The 18,522-nt window shown below is 41.8% G+C and overlaps 1 protein-coding gene across 3 annotated transcripts in view; it reads right to left on the reverse strand.

Moving 5' to 3' along the window:
- The window catches only part of CXXC4 (CXXC finger protein 4), a 124,984-nt gene that overhangs the window by 21,190 nt on the left and 85,272 nt on the right, over window positions 1-18,522 (reverse strand). Inside the window, exons 1-3 of one of the 3 annotated variants that reach the window (XM_073892069.1) lie at window positions 4,880-5,049; window positions 4,685-4,760; window positions 851-2,181 (exon numbers count right to left, since the gene is read on the reverse strand). In XM_073892069.1, the coding sequence (XP_073748170.1) occupies window positions 851-1,924 (1,074 nt within the window). In that variant the 5' untranslated portion in view covers window positions 1,925-2,181; window positions 4,685-4,760; window positions 4,880-5,049. Of the gene's footprint in view, window positions 1-850; window positions 2,182-4,684; window positions 4,825-4,879; window positions 5,050-18,522 lie in introns of those variants that run through there. The other 2 variants (XM_025873631.2, XM_073892070.1) reach the window with 2 other exon arrangements.

Here is an 18,522-nt window from a genome sequence, read left to right on the forward strand (position 1 = left end):
TTTGGTTTATAGAAGAATTTTGTGACCACAAAATGATTACTTTGTCAAATGCAGAGCCCAAAGGAAATATTCTTTGGTAACCAAATTTTAGTAATCATTTGTGAGACTATGTAAAACAATTCTTAAATAAAATTGCCATCACCTGTCTGAAATGAACTAATTTGTCCCTTGATTCTAAGTCACATCCCCTTAAAAATTGCAGGTGGTGTTCAGCTTTCTATATTATTTCTGCTTTCTCAAAAAATACCAGATATGCAGAAATGGGAAACAAACATTTTTATCATGGTGAAGAGAAAAATTATTCTAGAAGGGGGTAGAACACCCTTTTGAATCCATGTTATTTCAGCTTCAAAGATAACTCTGTGTGGGTGTTTTAATGGAAACACAGGCTTGTGTGCCACAAATGGTGTTCTCACTGTTATAACTGGGCCACTAATAAGTCTCTTAGCCAATAAAACTATATAAAATGTGATGTGTCCAATCCTTTGGGCAGAGATGCTTTTAAAACTAATACTAAGAGGGAGGGGGCATATTAAACCGCGAAGGGGCATTTTTGAGCATACTGAATGTGAAACTTCTGATTTTTTAAACCAATTACATTAGTTTACCACCGCAGATAGGAGGAGCGCACCCCCCATCTGGAGGCCAGTTCCACGCGAAGTGCAGCTGGGGAGGGTGGATGAGAGGCCGAGCCCTCGCAACCACCTGCAACTGTATCTTACAGCCTGAATGAAGCTTCAGGAAAGGGGTACTGCATCTTCAAGCCAGACAAGAAGCCCTGAAGGGGAGAAGAGAGGGGAGTGAGGAGGGAAGGGGGGAGACTGGGAAACAAGAAATCATCTCCTCTGACCTCTAGCGAAGTGCCAGGTTTTTTCTTTAGCTCTTCACATTTTCTAAATTTGCAGATCTGGTGTCCCGTTTTGCGGTTCCTGCAACTGCTGCAGACGCCACAGTTGATGAGCCTCTTGCAGGGCACGCAGACCCCACACCTTTTCCTCTTCTTCTTGGCCGGGTTGGCTCCGCTAGCTCCCCCTGAGGAGGACGAGGAGGAGGAGGAATGATTCTGCGGGCAGTCTGCCAGATTGGCAATTTGAAACGCACTGTCTGTGACGGCTGCTGAGGCTGCTGCGGGGGAGTGAAGGGCTGTCATGACGATGACCCCTGGAGGTAATGAGATGCCCCCTAAAGCCGGGATAGCGGAAAAAGTCCCCACGCGCTCGGGGAGATTCATTATCTCTGCTTCAGCAGCGCCGCATTTGAGCTTGTTCATGCATTCCCCCGCCAAAGGTCTGCAGTGTTCAGGGGATAAGGTGGAGAGGAAATTAGTATTTGCCATTTGCAACGACGGCTCTGGCGGGCAGCCAGCTTTCCCCAGCCTCTGGGAGTCGTTTCGGTGGTGCATGCTGGTCCTGCTGCCGCCGCCGCCGCCGCCGCCGCCGCCGCCGCCGCCACCGCCACCACCGCCGGCGGGGAGGATTGCCGAGGAGGAGGCGGAGGAGGAGGCGGCGGCGGAGGAGGATTTCCTGCCGCCCCCGCCGCCCCCGCCACCGCCCCCGCCGCCCCCGCCGCCGCCGCCGCCCCCGCCGCCGCCCCCGCCCCCGCCGCTGCCCCAGAGCATGGCGGTGGCGGCGGCGGCGGTGGCCGCGTTGTCGCAGTTCCAGGGGGACATGCCGATGCGCGCGGCGGCCGCGGCGGCGGCGGCGCTGCTGGGGAAGATGGGGGTGGTGATGCGCGCGATCTTGGCCGCCTGCGGGAAGGCGCCCCCGTTGGTCTTGTAGAAGGAGGTGGCAAAGGAGCGGTAGCGCTCCATCTCCGAGTTGTAATCCACAAGGCTGTTCAGGGCCCCCTCGGGCAGGTGGCTTTCCTTGGGCAAGCCCGGGGCCTCCGGGCTCGGCCCGGGCTCCACGCAGACATTGGTGTTCATGGTGCAGGGGGGGAAGAAGGGGTGCAGGGTGGAAGTGGGGACCGCCTGGTCCGACACCTGGGTGGGAAAGGGGGGAAGGTGGGGGGGAGGGAAGGGGGTGATGGTGGTGTTGGGGTGGGGGCCGAGGCGGGAGGGGAAAGTGGGTCCGGACGGGGAGAGCAAGGTGAGGACTGCTTTATTCCTCTCTGGGGCGCATTTCCACGGACGGTGAATTCCCAGGCAGCGTCTTCCTTAGCATTATCCTCCAACTGTTACAACTAAAATAAAGAAAGTCATTCCAACGAGCTGCACGAGGAAAAAGATGAAAAATAAATAAACAGCCTCCCTCACTACCCCACCGCAGACACTGAGAGCTCCCACATTCTTCGTCAGGTCGTTTGCATGACAATCATCAAGACGTGACCCCCCCCCCCTCCCCCCCCCCCCCCCCCCCCCACGCTCCCAACCCACTCCCTCCCTCCCCACAGCACACCACAGCTCCTCCCCCCTATTCTCATAACCCTCCAGAGAAAATGTATTAATAGCCAGGATACCCGGGGAAAGAGGAAAGACGGGGGTGACAAATGCCGAGGGAAAAGGGCAATTGGAGTGCTAAAGACATGCAAATCAGGGGTGGGAGGGCGATACTACCTATAAGCAGAGGGCATTTAAACATTATGAAATGTGTGAACAAGTGCTGCCTGGGCATGCAAATGCTGTAAAGTAGAAAACAGCAATGGCCCTATGAGGAAAATGAACAGGAAATTAGCAAATGAAGTACTGAGAAAGTCTACAATACATCCGAGTATAAACTGTAAGCAAACACAATACAACTGAGAGCTAAGAGACTGCCCACATACAATCTGAACTAAAGAGGCAGGGAAAAAAGAACTACCAGCTGCCACAGTGTCCTTCTGTGTCTGCGGTCATTAGTTTGAATCCCAGCACAGCTGGCTCTGTTAGGGTCTTAATTCAATGGACCAAGGACAGGTCTCAATTGTACAAGCCATTTGGTGGTGGGGCTTGGTGGGAGTAAGAGGGTGGTGTTCTACTTGTTTAAAAGAAAGAAAGAAAGAAAAGAAAGATGGACTAGTTACAAATTTTTTAAAATAATACAAACAATGTCACCGGTTTTAAACCAAGTGCCTGCAGCCTCTGTAAGAATATTCCCAATAATTCCTAATGGAGACTCCTGTCTCTTCCCAAGACAAGAGGAAAGCATGGGACTTTTTTCTTTTCTTTCTTTCTTTCTTTTTTTTTTTTTTTTAAGGCTCTCTCATAGTCACCGGTTTTTACATTGAGTAAAAGATGGGGGGAGGAAGGGAGATCCCTTAAGGTGTTGTTTACCTGAAGAAATAACCATTAAAAAGATTTTCTTTCTTTTGCTCTTTTTAAAAGGAAAGTTTCATGTTAACTGGGTATTTGCATTCATCCCTTTGCTTACAGGCCATTATTATGCTTTGGGAAGAGGTATTTTAGTTGTTTATCACAGAGGAAGAGGTACATCTCAGCCTTTTAAGAAGTAACGCAAAGACATAAAGTGTATATTAACCTAAAAAAAACAGTTTCTTTGTTTCCAGATTTTTTGGGGGGTAGAAGATCTTTTTGTGACATCTTTTGAAGCCCACATATTGGTCTGGAATATGGAGTTCAGGGAATTCTAAATGGGGGCCCAGTAGTCTCAGTCTCAAATATTCAGTTCGAAATGGATATCAATTATAGTAATTATGCTTATAATTAGATTAATGAACCATGTATGCCCAAACTCCAAGTGCAAAAACTTCAAGACCTGCTGATGAGGTGCCCTAAAAAGAGGGGTTTACGTAAACAAATCCCTATTAGGCAAACTAAATCAAGATAAGGAACCTCACCCCAGGCTGGATTAGAAGCTAGCAGGCATCTTTCAATCACAGCAAGTCCCTAATCACTCAGGAACCACCTCTGTGGTTTCGCATTAAGGAAAACTGCTCCCTTCAGAGGTCTGATGGCAATACAAAGGGTGCCCCCAAAATGCTCCTGGCTAAATATTCTTGATGCTTGGAAGGGGGTAGGGGAAGACACAGCAAGAATATGCATATAGCTTCAGTTTCTGCGAATCACATTGTAACTGCAAGACCATAATAACTGCTACTCAGTAAAAACTAGTTATGCCAACCATGCATTAGCTACCACATTGAGTGGAGGGGAAAAAAATTCAGTATTTTAGTCTTTTGACCTTGTTCCAAATAAATAAATAATTTAATGTCCCTTTTCCAGAGTATTAGAGTGCTGTTTGCAAACAGAAGCTTTCCTTGCTTTTCTTATTGCCATCACCTCCCCCTTCCTCCCTCAAGGTTTAATGCCACCAGAAACTGTAGAAAATGATTGTGCCCAGTATCCAGGTCATTATTGTTTAATCAATGCATCTCTGGAGCATGAAAAAGGTACCTAAGCCACAGCTATTGTTTGGATTTTCTTTAAAAAACAAAATAAAACACACACAAATAACTGTAGTCCTATTCCGAAGCTAAATTAGACAACCATACTTCATGATCCTGTTTTGCCTTTAAACAATGTGACTGTACATGCCTAATATTGTATGTCTGGTCTACCAGAGACATAGAGATCAAAGGTCATATTTAACATTCAGGAGGAGGGGCGGGTGCAGATTAATTAATAAATTAATACAGCGACGCCTTTTATTGCTGGAGTCCAGCATTAATAATCTACTTTTACAATCCCAACGGACAGCAAACATTTAAGAGAAAAAAAGCCAGAGAAAGAGAAAGAACAATCACTTACCAGTCTCTTTTTATTTGGGGAGCCTTAGAATTTGCAGACGCTGCTAGTCTGCCTTTAATTAGTTGCACATCACCCCCTAACACAAAGAAACACAAATCCAGATGTGTCTTGGCAGCTCCCAATTACAACTTTAATACTTGTAAACAAACTGTTGGGGGGGGGGGATAAATAAATATGCGGATCAAAAAAAAATACCTGTAAATGGCTTTTTTTTTTTCTTGTTGCAGAGAGAAGGAGGAGGAGATGGTGTTAGTGGTGGGGGTGGAAGGAGGAGGAGGGGGGAGAGGAAAGAGCCGAGTGTGAGTGTATGTGTGAGAGCGCGGGGCTGTTCTCGGTGGTCTCTCCTCTCCCAGCGCGTTGCTCTCCGTCCGTCTCCAGTCGCTGTGTGCGAGGGAGGGAGGGAGCCGGGGAGTCTCTCTCTCTCTCTCTCTCCCCTCTCTCTCTCTCTCTCACCCTCCCCCCTTCCCTCTCTGTTTGTGTGTGTGCGTGTGTGTGGTTGCTGGGGGAGGGGAGCGCGAGAGAAAGGCGAGGGAGGAGGTGTAGAGGCTGGGGGCGGGGGCGGGGGGGGTGATTGGCGCCGAGGTGAGGAGGACGCAGGGACGTGGACACCTACTGATGATTGGCTGCAAATTACACGGGGAACAAGAGGCGCACGCGGGCCAGCGCTCCCCTTCACAAATCCTCTCCTCGGCGGAGGAGCCACGTTTCCCTGCTGGCCTGCCGTTCGCCCTCCCTCCCGGCGCCCGGCTCTCCTGCTCAGCCGCCCAGCACAGAGGGCCGTTGATTATTTTCTTTTGCTCTCAGAGATAATTGTTTGGAAGGGATGGAAAGAGGGCGTTTCCGCCACTCTCTCTCTCTCTGCGTGTGTGTGTGTGTGTGTGCGCGCGCGCGCGGGTGTGCGGGTGTGTGTGTAAATAAACTTGTCTGGGTTTTCTGGCTGGGTTGAGAAAAGGAGTACAAGAAACAGAAAAGGTCGCGTTTGTTTGAAGAATGCTCTTAGTTCGTACCCTATCGCATGGCTTTTAAGTAATTTTCCTGGTGTACCCAGAAAGACTTAAAAAAAAAAAATCATATCACTTGGGTCTTTAAAGTAAGGGAAAACGGATCAGTGTTCTGGTTGTCCGGATCTTTTAAATATTATTATGCCAGAATGTGAAAAAATTGGGGATGTGATGCTTGACCGATCTCAAAATCAATCTCAATCCCTCTCTCTCTCTTCTCTTTCTCCCCTCCCTCCTCTCTTCTTCTCTTCATTTCTCCTCTCTCTCTCTCTTCCAATCCCCTTCTTTTCTGTGCCATCTGGTACTTTCAAGTATTAACTCAGATTTTTAACGTTCTGCCCTATTTTTAATTTCAAACTTTACTTAAAAACTACTCTTATATCTGCATTAATTGATTTCATACTAGTATGAATTCTTGACGCTTGAGAAAAATAGTTTAATAATTGACAGATAAATCTTTTACTACAGGTCACGTATAAATAAAACTCATAAATGCAGCTGTGAATTAACTTTTTCACTGCTGCCTTCAAGAAAATGAGATATTCCTGGATTCATACTATCCTACTATTGAAATGAAGTACGCTCTAGTGGAAATGGTTATGAAATAATATATAAAATGGGTATCTTTTTTGATAATAATTTCCTAAGAGTGGCTTAGAAGCTACAGAAGTAGAAAAGAAATTAGACTGATTAAATTGGTAATATAAAGTCTTGTATTAAAATTAAAACTATATTCTAGAATAATGCAGTAGTCCAGAGAAGGCGGAAAAGTATAATGAGTTGTCTCTTTTATTATGACAAAATGCTGAAAAGACATTTTAAACCATTTTGTATTTGAATTTTCAAAAGATTGACCTTGACCATATCAAGATTGTGTCTTTTTTTTCCTAATCTTTTTTTCTTTTTTGAGCTGAGCATCATAGGAAATTGATCAGCAAAATGTAGGCGCTTTTTAATGAGTGAAAACATACTGTAAAGCTGATAGATTCTTAAACATCTTTTCAAGATATTTATAATGCCAGTCCAATGATAGAAGTTTTGAAGTTTGTAAATGAACAATTTTTAAAATCAAAACACCATGCTTTCTCATGCCAAATTTGCTTTCCTTTTCAGAATACACCAAGCTCACTTTCAAAATGAAAACCTAAGCAAATGAGAGGAAATAAGCTTTAAGTTCCAAAGAATTTTTTTTTCTAACTCACAAAGGAGAAACTCCAGAATATTTAGTCTTAATTAATAAGAGATACTATTAATGACCCATTTATATCAGATCTTTACTGATCTGCAGATATTTTATTTTGTCCTTGCAATGACTCTCTGAAGTAATTATTTCCATTTTTACAAATAAGTAAATTGAGGCCCATAGAAATTAGACAACCTAGATCGAGTCATAGAGTTAGTATGGGCGCCTGGGTGGCTCAGTCGTTAATCGTCTGCCTTTGGCTCAGGTCATGATCCCAGGGTCCTGGGATCCAGCCCCGCATCGGGCTCTCTGCTCTCTGCTCGGGAAGCCTGCTTCTCCCTCTCCCACTCCCCCTGCTTGTGTTCCCTCTCTCGCTGTGTGTCTCTCTGTCAAATAAATAAAGTCTTTAAAATAAATAAATAAATAATGTTAGTATGTAACAAGGCTAAAATTTGTACCCAGTCCGGTCTATTTCCAAAGCCTTATGCTTCTAACCTTTATCCTAGTTTCATGATTGGGAATTAATTAATCAATAAACCCTCTCTGCATACTAGAAACTTAGCTTTAATTATGAGCATAGGTCCCTTATTAATATGACAATAATTGCACGTATAGAACGAATTATAAAATATACCTCATGGCCCTAAGGGTACATCATTTTCTTTCCTTAGGGAATTGATTACATCCTTAGCCAAATGTGATAAAGAGAAATATCTCTTTTCTGGTCTACCTCTTATCCATTATTATTATTATTAATAACAATAATAATAGTTTTGCCACTTGCATATCTGCCATGTTTCACACTACTCCTTGTCCTATGTTGCCTGCTCCAGATGATGTGTCAGGGTTTTTGCAACAATTGCTGAGAACACTTGATTCTATGTTAACTCTCCTTCGGAATCCACGGTTCTTTAAGTACTAAAACTTAAGGTTTGTTCCCTCTGCAAAATGTCTGCTACAGCTTGCAATTCCCTGGAAGTGGTTTGTGCCTTTACTCTGCTTTATGTGTTTTGTGATCTGAAGTAGGAATACAGGGGCTTCATTTATATCTTCATGGGAAAATGCAAAATTCCAACTTGAGTATCACCTGAAAAAGTATCCTCTACTCTTCAAACATTTTGTAATGTGCTATGAAATGTCTTTAAAGCATTGCTGCTTTCCATCATGCTCATGATCAGTATCATCATCATTATCCCAGAATCTCTAAAAAGGTAGCTTATCTGTTGTGACAAAATAGATTCCAAAATGTATCAGCACAAAAACCATAGGAGTCTATTTTTTGCTCATGAAACAGCCCAGGATGGGAATTTCAGATCAGAAGACCACTCTCCTCTATGAGTGATTCATGGTTCCAGTTTGCTTCCATCTTGGGACTTTGCGGTCCCCAAAGGACCGCTCATCAACTACATCAAGCAAGCAGAAGGGCATGGAGGAGGCCCAATCCCTTCTTAAAGCCCTTGGTCTTGAAGTGACCCACAGAGCTGCAGTTCACAGGCAATTGTCAAGAATTGTCACATATCACAACCAGCTGCAAAGACTGCTGGGCAGTCACTTCCTAGATGTAACTCTATTACTGTGGAGTAGAGAAACAATTTTGGTGGATAGCTGGCAGTTTCCCCCACAGAGTAACAGTGGACAGAGAATAACCTGCTGGAGAGGTTAAATAGACCACACAGCCCTGAACTGACCTTAAGATTCCTCTTCCCCTAAGAGCATTTTTGCTGATTACCACCCCTAGAGATTACCATTAAGAGCAGTCTTAATGACTTTGGGGAAAGTTTGGCAACTACGAATAAATTGCATTGCTTAAATACCTGTAGGACAGCCAAAGCATGGTTAGAATATTCAAACAAGAATTCACTAAAGAATAAAGAAAGCTTAAGTAACACAAGCAGAAGAAATACCATAAATATAAAATAAACCGACTTAGAGATAAATCTTAGGCATTAGCAGCTCACTTGCTGGTGTTTTCAAAACCTGGAGGTAACATTTAACCCCCCAACCAGTAATGTGTTCCCCATGAACCACAAAAAATACCCACCATCCAGGTTAGGAAAGCTATGTGGAGCTCTCTCACCTAACATTCTAGGACCCACCTTCCCAAATGGTGTTAGCAGTCTCTGAGGACTGCCTCTTTCCATAGTAATTCACACTGTAAGTAATAATAATACAATAGTCACATCCTTCATAGAAGAAATATACCAATAACACAAATAGGGAATAATTTCTTTAACTCTTCTTTGGAGCTACCTGGGAATTTTATTTATCTGTCTCCTTTACCGAAAGTTGAGATCCTTGATATCAGGAATTGTGTCTAGTTCAGTTTTGTGTCCTGGCTCGTACAAGCTTGACACATGATAGGTTCCTAACATTCTGTTTATGCACTCTGAAGGAAAGCGGCATACAGAAAACATGGAAGTAAGTTCCCCACTCTTTGTAGGATAAAAATGCAGGTTTCATACAATGGCATTCAGAGCCCTTCTCCAATTTGCCCTACCTTTTTTTTTTTTAAGATTTTTTATTTATTTGAGAGAGAGAATGAGATAGAGAGAGCATGAGAGGGGGGAGGACCAGAAGGAGAAGCAGACTCCCCGCTGAGCAGGGAGCCCAACACGGGACTTGATCCAGGAACTCCAGGATCATGACCTGAGCCGAAGGCATTCGCCTAACCAACTGAGCCACCCAGGTGCCCTTGCCCTACCTTTTGAATCTCATCACTTATTATAAGTTGCAAGAACTCCCTACCCCAGCATATCCACTTCTCCCAGACAGTGTTGTTCACTTTACCATGACCTTAAAAAATCAAAAACCAAAACAAAAATCTTTACTTAAAGAATCATAAGCTAAGAGGAAGTACTGTCATTTACATAAAAGAAACTTTTCCTTGTAGTGAATTACTATACTATAATGAAATAACATTTTTAAATCCTGTAGTGAACATTTTCCAGAAAATTTTTAGAGATGTTCTTGGTGACTCAACAAGTGGAATTTGATAATATTAGCTCTTAAAATCAATATTCTGCACACCTGGTATTTTCTTTCACTTTTAATTAAATATCGATACATCATTATCACAATGCTGACCTTCATATTTGAAGCTGATACTCTTAACCTGCCAACAACAGGTCATGTGCTTTAAGCTGTTTTCCAGCAATAATAAATTTGTCTCAAGCTATCTACACTCTCTGGCCTTGTCTTTCTAATGACTAACAGGATGAATTTATGAAATGGCTGGCCACTGTTAAGGATAAAATCTGTGACTGTTGAGGATAATGAAAATAATGGGTTCACAGGGTTAAGCCCATTACGTTGGCCTCATTAGCACCATATTCAAATCAACCACACTAATCAAGGACACACATTCACCTATTTTTACATACAGTCTGGACACTAGACAGATATGTACGAAATACTATTCTGGTTGTTCATTTTTAGAATTGTTCTTCACAAGGCCTAATTTGGTCTAGGCCCATTCTTATTTCTTCATGGCACTCCTTCTCGTTATGTAAATTCTCATTTCTATAAAATTACATCTTTGATATGCCCCTGTAGTATAATAGTTATCCACACACACAGAATCCTGTACAAATGAAATAATAATAGGCTAGGAAGGGAAGTCTCCAGAAGAACACTTCCTCTGTAGCCTCCCTAACTGGCTTGGTTTTGCTAAGGTATCGGCTTCCTTGTACTTTGCCATGACTATTTCATGTGTTTTCTTCATTGGATTATTAAAAAAAAAAACATGAGCAATAATGTCACAGACATTTTTTCAAAGTATTCACTTGTGAAGGAAATAATGGATCAATTTTGGTACAAAACACCAAGTCCTGGTAAGTAGCTTATGGATGCTAACAGATCTAAATGTAGATTTGCAATTTGAGCCCCAAGTTGCTCAGCAGGGTCTCTCTTTTTCTGTCTGGCAGTCTCAAGGCCCCCTTCATTGGCCTTTCTCCCAGGAAAATTTGCTTTAGACATGGAGCTGTGTGCTTTCTTGAAAGCATATTTCTCCAGATAGATGAGTAATGATAAAGTCACATGAAGTCTGGAAATCTTGTGAAATTGGCAAGTGTGAGCTGACCAGAAAACACTTCCCGCACCTCTGTCAACAAGCACTCAGTGTCACAGCAGTCCATGCTTCCTGACAGGGGGTCCACAACGTGGCAGCGTGGGCTCCTTCTGCTTTCAGCCATTCTCTTCTGCACTCGAGTCTCACCTGCCAGGATTTACAGGACACCGGAAAACAAGTAACAGAGTCTCTTTTCTCTTACTCCTCTCCTGACTCTCACCCCAAACCTCAAACCCAGTACCTCGGATGACCAACGTTCTCCTTAGCTCGAAGACAAGAGGTGGGCTTTTGTTTAAAATGAATTTATTTGCAGAAGCTGGACATGTTGTAAATAGGCTCGTGAATCTTCAAATTACCTGACAGGACTTGCCCAATTATTTAAAACAAAAAAATCTCCAAGAATTTTAATAATAAAGCTATTTCTAAAATTTACTTTTTAGAGACATACAATTAGGCTTAGGACAGTCATGCTTCTTAAGCTCTATCACATCTTGAAATTAAGTTTATTTTAAACCATTTTCTATTAAACAATGTTCATTGAAATCACCATTTTTGAATGTGACAGTTTTAAATACAATAAAGACATTTTTCATAACAAGTTTTTGATTTTTTTTCTCCTGAACTCAGAAATTTTGACTTCCAGTATAACCTGGATATCCCTACTTGCAAAAACACAGGCGTCTGATATGGCTGTCACTATTATATTTTAAATTAAAACCATTTTTTATTCTTGATTTTTTAAAATGTCTGTTTCCATTGTTTAGTTTATCTTCAGTTAACCCTTTTCAAAATAAAGGATTATTATCTTTCTTTGTTGAGAGGAAGAATTCAGGATAATGTCCCTGAGTTGTTAATGTTTAGTCCAGGAAGGGTTTTTTTGTTTTTCGTTTTTTGTTTTTTGTTTTTTCCAATGCTGACCTTTGTTATGCCGTAGTTATAGCAACAAGAAGAGTTCCTTCTGTCTGTCTGTGGTGTTCTCTTTCCAAACTAATGACAGTCTTTTCTATGCTGTTGTATAGTATGGAGAATGCTTTATGTGCATCAATTTCTTGATTTATTGATGTGTTTAGTGAAACCAGGAATTCAAATGGCAATATTTTAAATAAATGAAATTAATTGAAATGGAATTTGCATATTATATATATTTGTGGGGTTTGGCTCATTCATTTAGATATTTTTCCATTTTGTCTTTAAGCTTCCTTCATCAGCTTGCAGTTTAACTTCTCAAAGATCAAGTTTATTTATCCTATCATTATATCCTTAATGTAAACATGGAGAAAGAGAAAGAGAGATTGGAAGAGAGAGCTAGGGAAGCCATCCTTAGGGGAGTAATGTGTTGTGAGAACATGTGGTTTGTCTGCCAAACTGGGCCACACAATCTCACTATGACCTTGGCCATTCTAAGTCTCATTTTACTGATCTGAAATATCAGTTTAATTATAGTAATTACCTATCTCACAGGGTTTGTGAGGTTTAATTAATGTTAGCAGAGTGTTGGAGCTATTTAGTAGAACAGTACTATAAAAGGCAAACTACCTGAAAATCACAACTCCCTCCTCCCCACATGGTACTTAATTTTCTACACTCTTTTTTCTTTTTTCTTCAGACTTAATATCACATTATTGTTTTTTCCCTCCCCTCCCTATCTCTATCAATGGTCTTTCCTACTTGGGACTTGCCTTGGATGAAGCACATGGTCTCTGTTCCCTCTCTCTCTGTTGTCCATCTCCTCCAAAAGCTGAGACATCCCTGAGCCCAACAAGATCAGGAGAACTGCAGTAGGTGAGTAAGCAGCTGTGGCTGTGCACTGGTCTCAAGTCAGAGTCACAGACACCCCCCCCAACAATTTGAATTTGGGCCTCAAACACCTTTTGCTTGGATTCATGGTCTTAGCCAAGTTAGACCTCCAATCTTTTTCCAAATATTGGGAGATCTGAAAACCCCGTGTCTACATTTCCTTCTGGAAATAGTATCTGGAGCTGTGATTAGATATGGGGTCTCTAGTTTGTCTCCCTATTCTCTAACACTTGCCCCGCTAAACATTGGAATGTGCAACTCAGGGCCTTGGAGTACATTTGTGCTAGCTGTTCACTGCACAACAATGCCCGGCCAAATGGCAAGTAGGGGCTGGAATCCAGCCCATTGTGCTGCTTGCCAAGCCATGTTCTAGTGGGTCTAATTTGCACAAAGGCATTCTAGGGACCAGAAGTGGCCTTGTCAGTTTCCCAGCTATAAGTCAATTAAATTACAACAGTGACAGGGGCGCCTGGGTAGCTCAGTCAGTTGAGCGTCTGACTCGATTTCGGCTCAGGTCATGATCTCAGGGTTGTGGGATCAAGCCCTTCGTCTGGCTCTGTGCTTAATGGGGAGTCTGCTTGGGATTCTCTCTCTCCCTCTCTTGCCACTCCTCCCCCCGCCCCAAAAAAAATACCCAGCAACTGCCAGACTGCCACAGTGACCTTAATTAGTATTAAAAAATTAACATCCCATCTGAAATTATACCCCACAAGACTATATGAAGCTTAAAATCATATTCAGTTTTATCTTTCACCCCTGCCCCGCTTCTTTTGTGGACTCATTTGTACCTAAAACACATTCCATCATGAACTACTTTTAAAATGGGATGTAAACAGAATGAAAATTTTAGTTGTGTTAACTCACTCTGGCTGAAATAGGAATTATATTTAAATAAAAATTAAGAAAATGATTAAAAGTGTAATATATATTGGATAGTGGTAATAATGATATTTCTTTCTTTGGGGACAACCGCTCTTTGAAAGAGGGACCACTTGTTTACACCCTATTCTCTGTTAATTGCTAACATTTTGTAATGGTAGCAGTGCTTGAAAGAACAGCTGTTTTTAACTATTAGTAACTTGACTCTCTTAAAATGATGATGATTTGATGGCATTTCCTTTTGAAAGTTTCTAATTTTAGAGCTTATTCTATTCCCTGCAATGTTTGCTACCCTATATTAGTGAAAAAGAAATGTTAGCCAATGGCAGCACCAATTGATTTGCACTCCTTTCTTTACCAAATTTCAGGAGTCCAAAATTTGAACAAGGTCCAATGATAGCTAACCTCTAGATATTTTCCTGCCCACTAATCTACTTGCAAAAGAAACCCAGATATGTATATCCTTCCTTTATACACAACATAATAGAACTTTATTCTTCCACCGTAGAGAGAAGCAAGGTTTTCAGATTTCTACTCACTAAATGTAAGAGAAAATTACTCATACTGGTTTGAATGATGAGGTCCCAGACAGGGCAGGCTTCAGGCGTGGAACAATCAGTGTGTTATGGGTGGTTCAGCTTCTTTCCATCTCTTCCCTCAATCATCCCCATCACCTTGGCTCTTCCCTCAGGCAGGTTTCCCTCACAGTTACTGCTACAGCAGTTCCAATCATCATTTCCAGGCATTAAAAGATTTCAAGGAAAGAAAAGGACTGTCTTTTTGTGTCTACATCTTCAGAGCAATAAAATCTAGAAGCACTAAGGCTGACTTCTGCTAAAATCTCATTAGCCCAAATTAGGTCACATGCCCACACCTACACCAAACACTCTCAAAAAGAATGAGGTTGACTCAGTCTTACAAGTACCTACGATCCCTGGAGCTAGCGATATCATCCTGAAGCACATGACCGTGTGGAGGATAAGAAATATCTAAACATAATCATGGTTCAATTGAGAAAGAGGAAGAAGGAGGTGGGGCCTGGGTAGATGCTGGTGAGACGAGTATCAGTGTCTGCTGTTGCCCTTATATAACGCCATCACTTCGTTTCTGTTCTCTTGGAAAAGCTAACCATCCCTAAATCTCATGAATCATGCCAGATTATAGATGATAAGAAGAAGTCAGCTTATGGATGTCAGCATTTTATCATGAGTGAATAAGTGAATTATAATTCCAGTTATGACTGTCTGTAAGTAGAGCTTGTTCTTAGCAACACGGCTTTCTTAGCAAAGTTTTGTCAACCTATCGCTACTCTCATCTTTGTCTCAGAACTTCTGTGCTGTCCTATACAAATCAGGGCATATCGAATCTTCAGATACAACGGGTAGGGTTTAAAACTCTGGATATGCAGAGAAAGCAGAGAAAGTGAAGAAGTTAAAATAAATTAAGAGAAGTGGTAACATTTTTAAGGTACAGCACATCAATTTCCATAACTAAATCCATCATAAATAATTTCCTTTTTTACCTTCTGCTGGCCATTAAAACCGTTTCTTTAACATATTTGCAAGGTATAAGAAGCAAAATAAATAGCCAGTCTTTAAAATTTCAAGTTGATCCCCAAACTGACTCAAATTTGCAAAAATCTGGCATAATTTAAAAGTAAATAAATAGAAGCAACACTTAGCAGAAGGTTCCTAACATAAACAAAGCTGTGCACGTTTTGTTTATTTATGGGATCCATGCAAAGTGTCATATTCATTTAAAAATATTCAGCACAAGAGTGATTGATTTAAAAAATTGAATAGAATTAAGGAGTCTAAGCATCCCTTAAACCTAAAAGTTTGGAAAAGGAAGACTGACTAGTTCTTGTAATATTATACTTGGGAAAACATTTTTCCCCTTTACGTCTGTTCAGAGTTTTTTAAAAGGAGGATTGTAAGAAAGATAGCCACCATTTCTCAATAGTGCATATAAATTGGGAGTGACAAACTCCACCCTTCATATAACACTTGAATGCTGCTCCAGGTAAAGTATTGAAATATAAGTGTGAACTCTCCTATATTAGTATTTTTCATTCAATGAACTTTTACGATGCTCCCAAAAGACAAAACACTTTAAAATACTTAACCTTGTGGAACTCAGTTCTACTGTCGTCTCCGTATTCAGCTGATGGTTATTCACTCTTCCTTTCCAGCCTGAATTATTCCCTATCGTATTTTCATTGAATAAACATTCCTTAACCACCAGTTATGTGACCAGTGTCGTGTGAAGTACTGAGGGAATGAAAAACAGCCCTGGAGAAACTAATAGTCTAACAGAGAATAATTAGACAAGGAGAAAACACACACACACACACACACACACACACACACACACACACACACACCTAATGACGATCATCCCACTTCTTTTTTTGCAAGAAGAATTTAAGTGAACAGGTAAAATGTAAAACAGATTCTGACAACTTCTATACTGGAAAGGTAAATAGAGGGCAATGGCAGCAAACAGGAATGACTGGACAATTTGAGGGTTGGGATGCTCTTCAGAAAGACCTCACAAAGAAGTCTTCTCTGAATTGAAATGACTAACAAATGGAGAAGAGGAGAAAGAACATTCAGTGTAAAGGAAATAGTGTAAGCAAAAGCTGAGGGAACACAGTACATAATCAGAGCCCACAAATGGCATGTTGTTGAATGTGGCTTACATAAAGGGTCTCCCAAGAAGAGAAAAAGTGATGGGTAATGAAACCCTGGAAGAAGAATAGGGTCAAATGGCATAAAATCTTTAACGTTATCCTGAGGAAAAAAGACTTTTCTCATGGTAAAAAAAAAAGCCACTAAATGTTTTGAGTACAGGACATTTACTATTAGCAGTTTTGTTAGTTTGTTTTTAACGTCCCTCTGACTTCCATTGGAGAAGATGATTTGGAGTGAGGAGAGATATCGTGTCCCTTGAGGGCATTTTATTTATTTTATTTATTTTTAAGATTTATTTATTTATTTGAGAGAGAGAGTGAGAGGGAGAGAGAGAGCAGGGGGAGGGGCAGTGAAAGGCAGAGAAAGCCCCAAGCAGACCCCCTGCTGACCATGGAGCCCAATACACATCTGGATCCCAGGACCCTGAGATCATGACCTAAGCTGAAATCAAGAGTGGGCCCATTAACCCACTGAGCCACCCAGGTGCCCCCTTTGAGGGCATTTTAGATTCAGATTCCTGCCACAAAATAGAACAGGAAGGAGACCATGTAGAAAATTTTTGGAACGCCTAGATTTTATTTAAGGGACAGATAAGTTTCAGAAGACAAGTAAGGTGACTCAGAAAGAGTCATCAGGAAAGGAGATAGTAACAGGAAATCCCAAAAGGAAGGGTATTCCTAAATTGCTAAGTGGTCCACAGAAATAATGATGCTGAATAATCCAAAAAACCTTGAAAGAAGTGGCCAAGGGGCAATCCAAGGGTTGTATTCAGAGCAGTTTTATTTTCATCATTAATTGGTTTGGGAAGAGAAGGCAGATTCCTTTTACTATTACTGCTCTGAGCGCAACCCCACAATTGGTGTCTGCTCACTCATGTGCCAAAATCATGGTTATTTTATAATTTATTTTATGGGAAACTATTATTTATATGATATGGAAAAACAGAAACTAGAGGTGCCTGCTAATATATTGGAGCTTGTCCCATACAGAGGCCAACAAATTTGGCAATAAGAAGGACTCTTTGCATTTGAGAGAAGAGTTTCAAAGGCTTTGTGGTTACATGATAACCATGTAGTTAAGACCATCTTTTTTCTAGGGACACCTGGGTGGCTCAGTCGGTTAAGTGTTGGCCTTCGGCTCAGGTCATAGTCTCGGGGTCCTGGGATCGAGCCCCGAGTCGGGAGTCGGGCTCTGCCTTCAGAGGGGAGTCTGCTTCTCCCTCTCCCTTTCCCTCTCTCTCTCTCTCTCCAACAAATAAATAAAATTAAAAAAAAAAAGGACCATCTGTTTTCTAGTCTCCACACCTTCATCAAGATAATGAAGAGAGAGGTTCATAGATTCCAACCTTTGTGTCCTTCCTAATATTCGCCTCCTTGTCAGAACTTATCAGGATCATCAGGACTCGTATCCAATGCACTTTATCACTACTTTGGTCAGTCACAATGAGAAACCCTGATTCCCAGGAGAGTTCATTTTCCACATTCTCATTTCCATATAGCTCTGCACATCCACATTTCAGTAGCTGTCTGTCTGTCTCCTGAGACTGATTGTCTATTAGCAAACCCCCACCCTCATGTCCTCAACAACCTCTCTGAAAGTTCCCGTCATGTCATTTTCTTGCTCCTGCTGAAATGTGGTTCCTTTAGAGACACTGCATGCCCTGCAGCTCTCACACATGGTGAACTAGGGAAGGTTCATCCTTGCTCTTCATTGCCACTTATGGACTACTAGTCTATGCTCTCCAATGCCTCCCTTCCCTGCTTTAATATTAATGTCATCACACCACACCATCTACTTCTGGTTCTGTTTAAGTGGCTCAGTTGGTTAAGCAACTGCCTTCAGCTCAGGTCATGATCCTGGAGTCCCGGGATCGAGTCCCACATCGGGCTCCCTGCTCAGCAGGGAGTCTGCTTCTCCCTCGGACCCTCTTCCCTCTCGTGCTCTCTATCTCTCATTCTCTCTCTCTCAAATAAATAAATAAAATCTAAAAAAATAAAAATCATCTTAAGGACTTTGAGGTTCACCTCAATCTTTGACAAATTTATCTTTAGCTCCTGGCTCACTCTACCACAAGTCTTTCCTTGATTCTGAGGGATTTCAGTATTCAGGTATATAATTCTCCAAGGACTCTTTCTGCCTCGCCATCCCCCTCCAATGATGGTTTCTTTCACCTTACCTCAGTCACTGACCTCTATGGTCACACAGACCCTAGATCCACT

The sequence above is a fragment of the Callorhinus ursinus genome, unplaced genomic scaffold (assembly GCF_003265705.2).
Source record: "Callorhinus ursinus isolate GAN/ISIS: 27379988/994484 unplaced genomic scaffold, GSC_fseal_2.0 scaffold4, whole genome shotgun sequence".
Classification (NCBI taxonomy): Eukaryota; Metazoa; Chordata; class Mammalia; order Carnivora; family Otariidae; genus Callorhinus; species Callorhinus ursinus.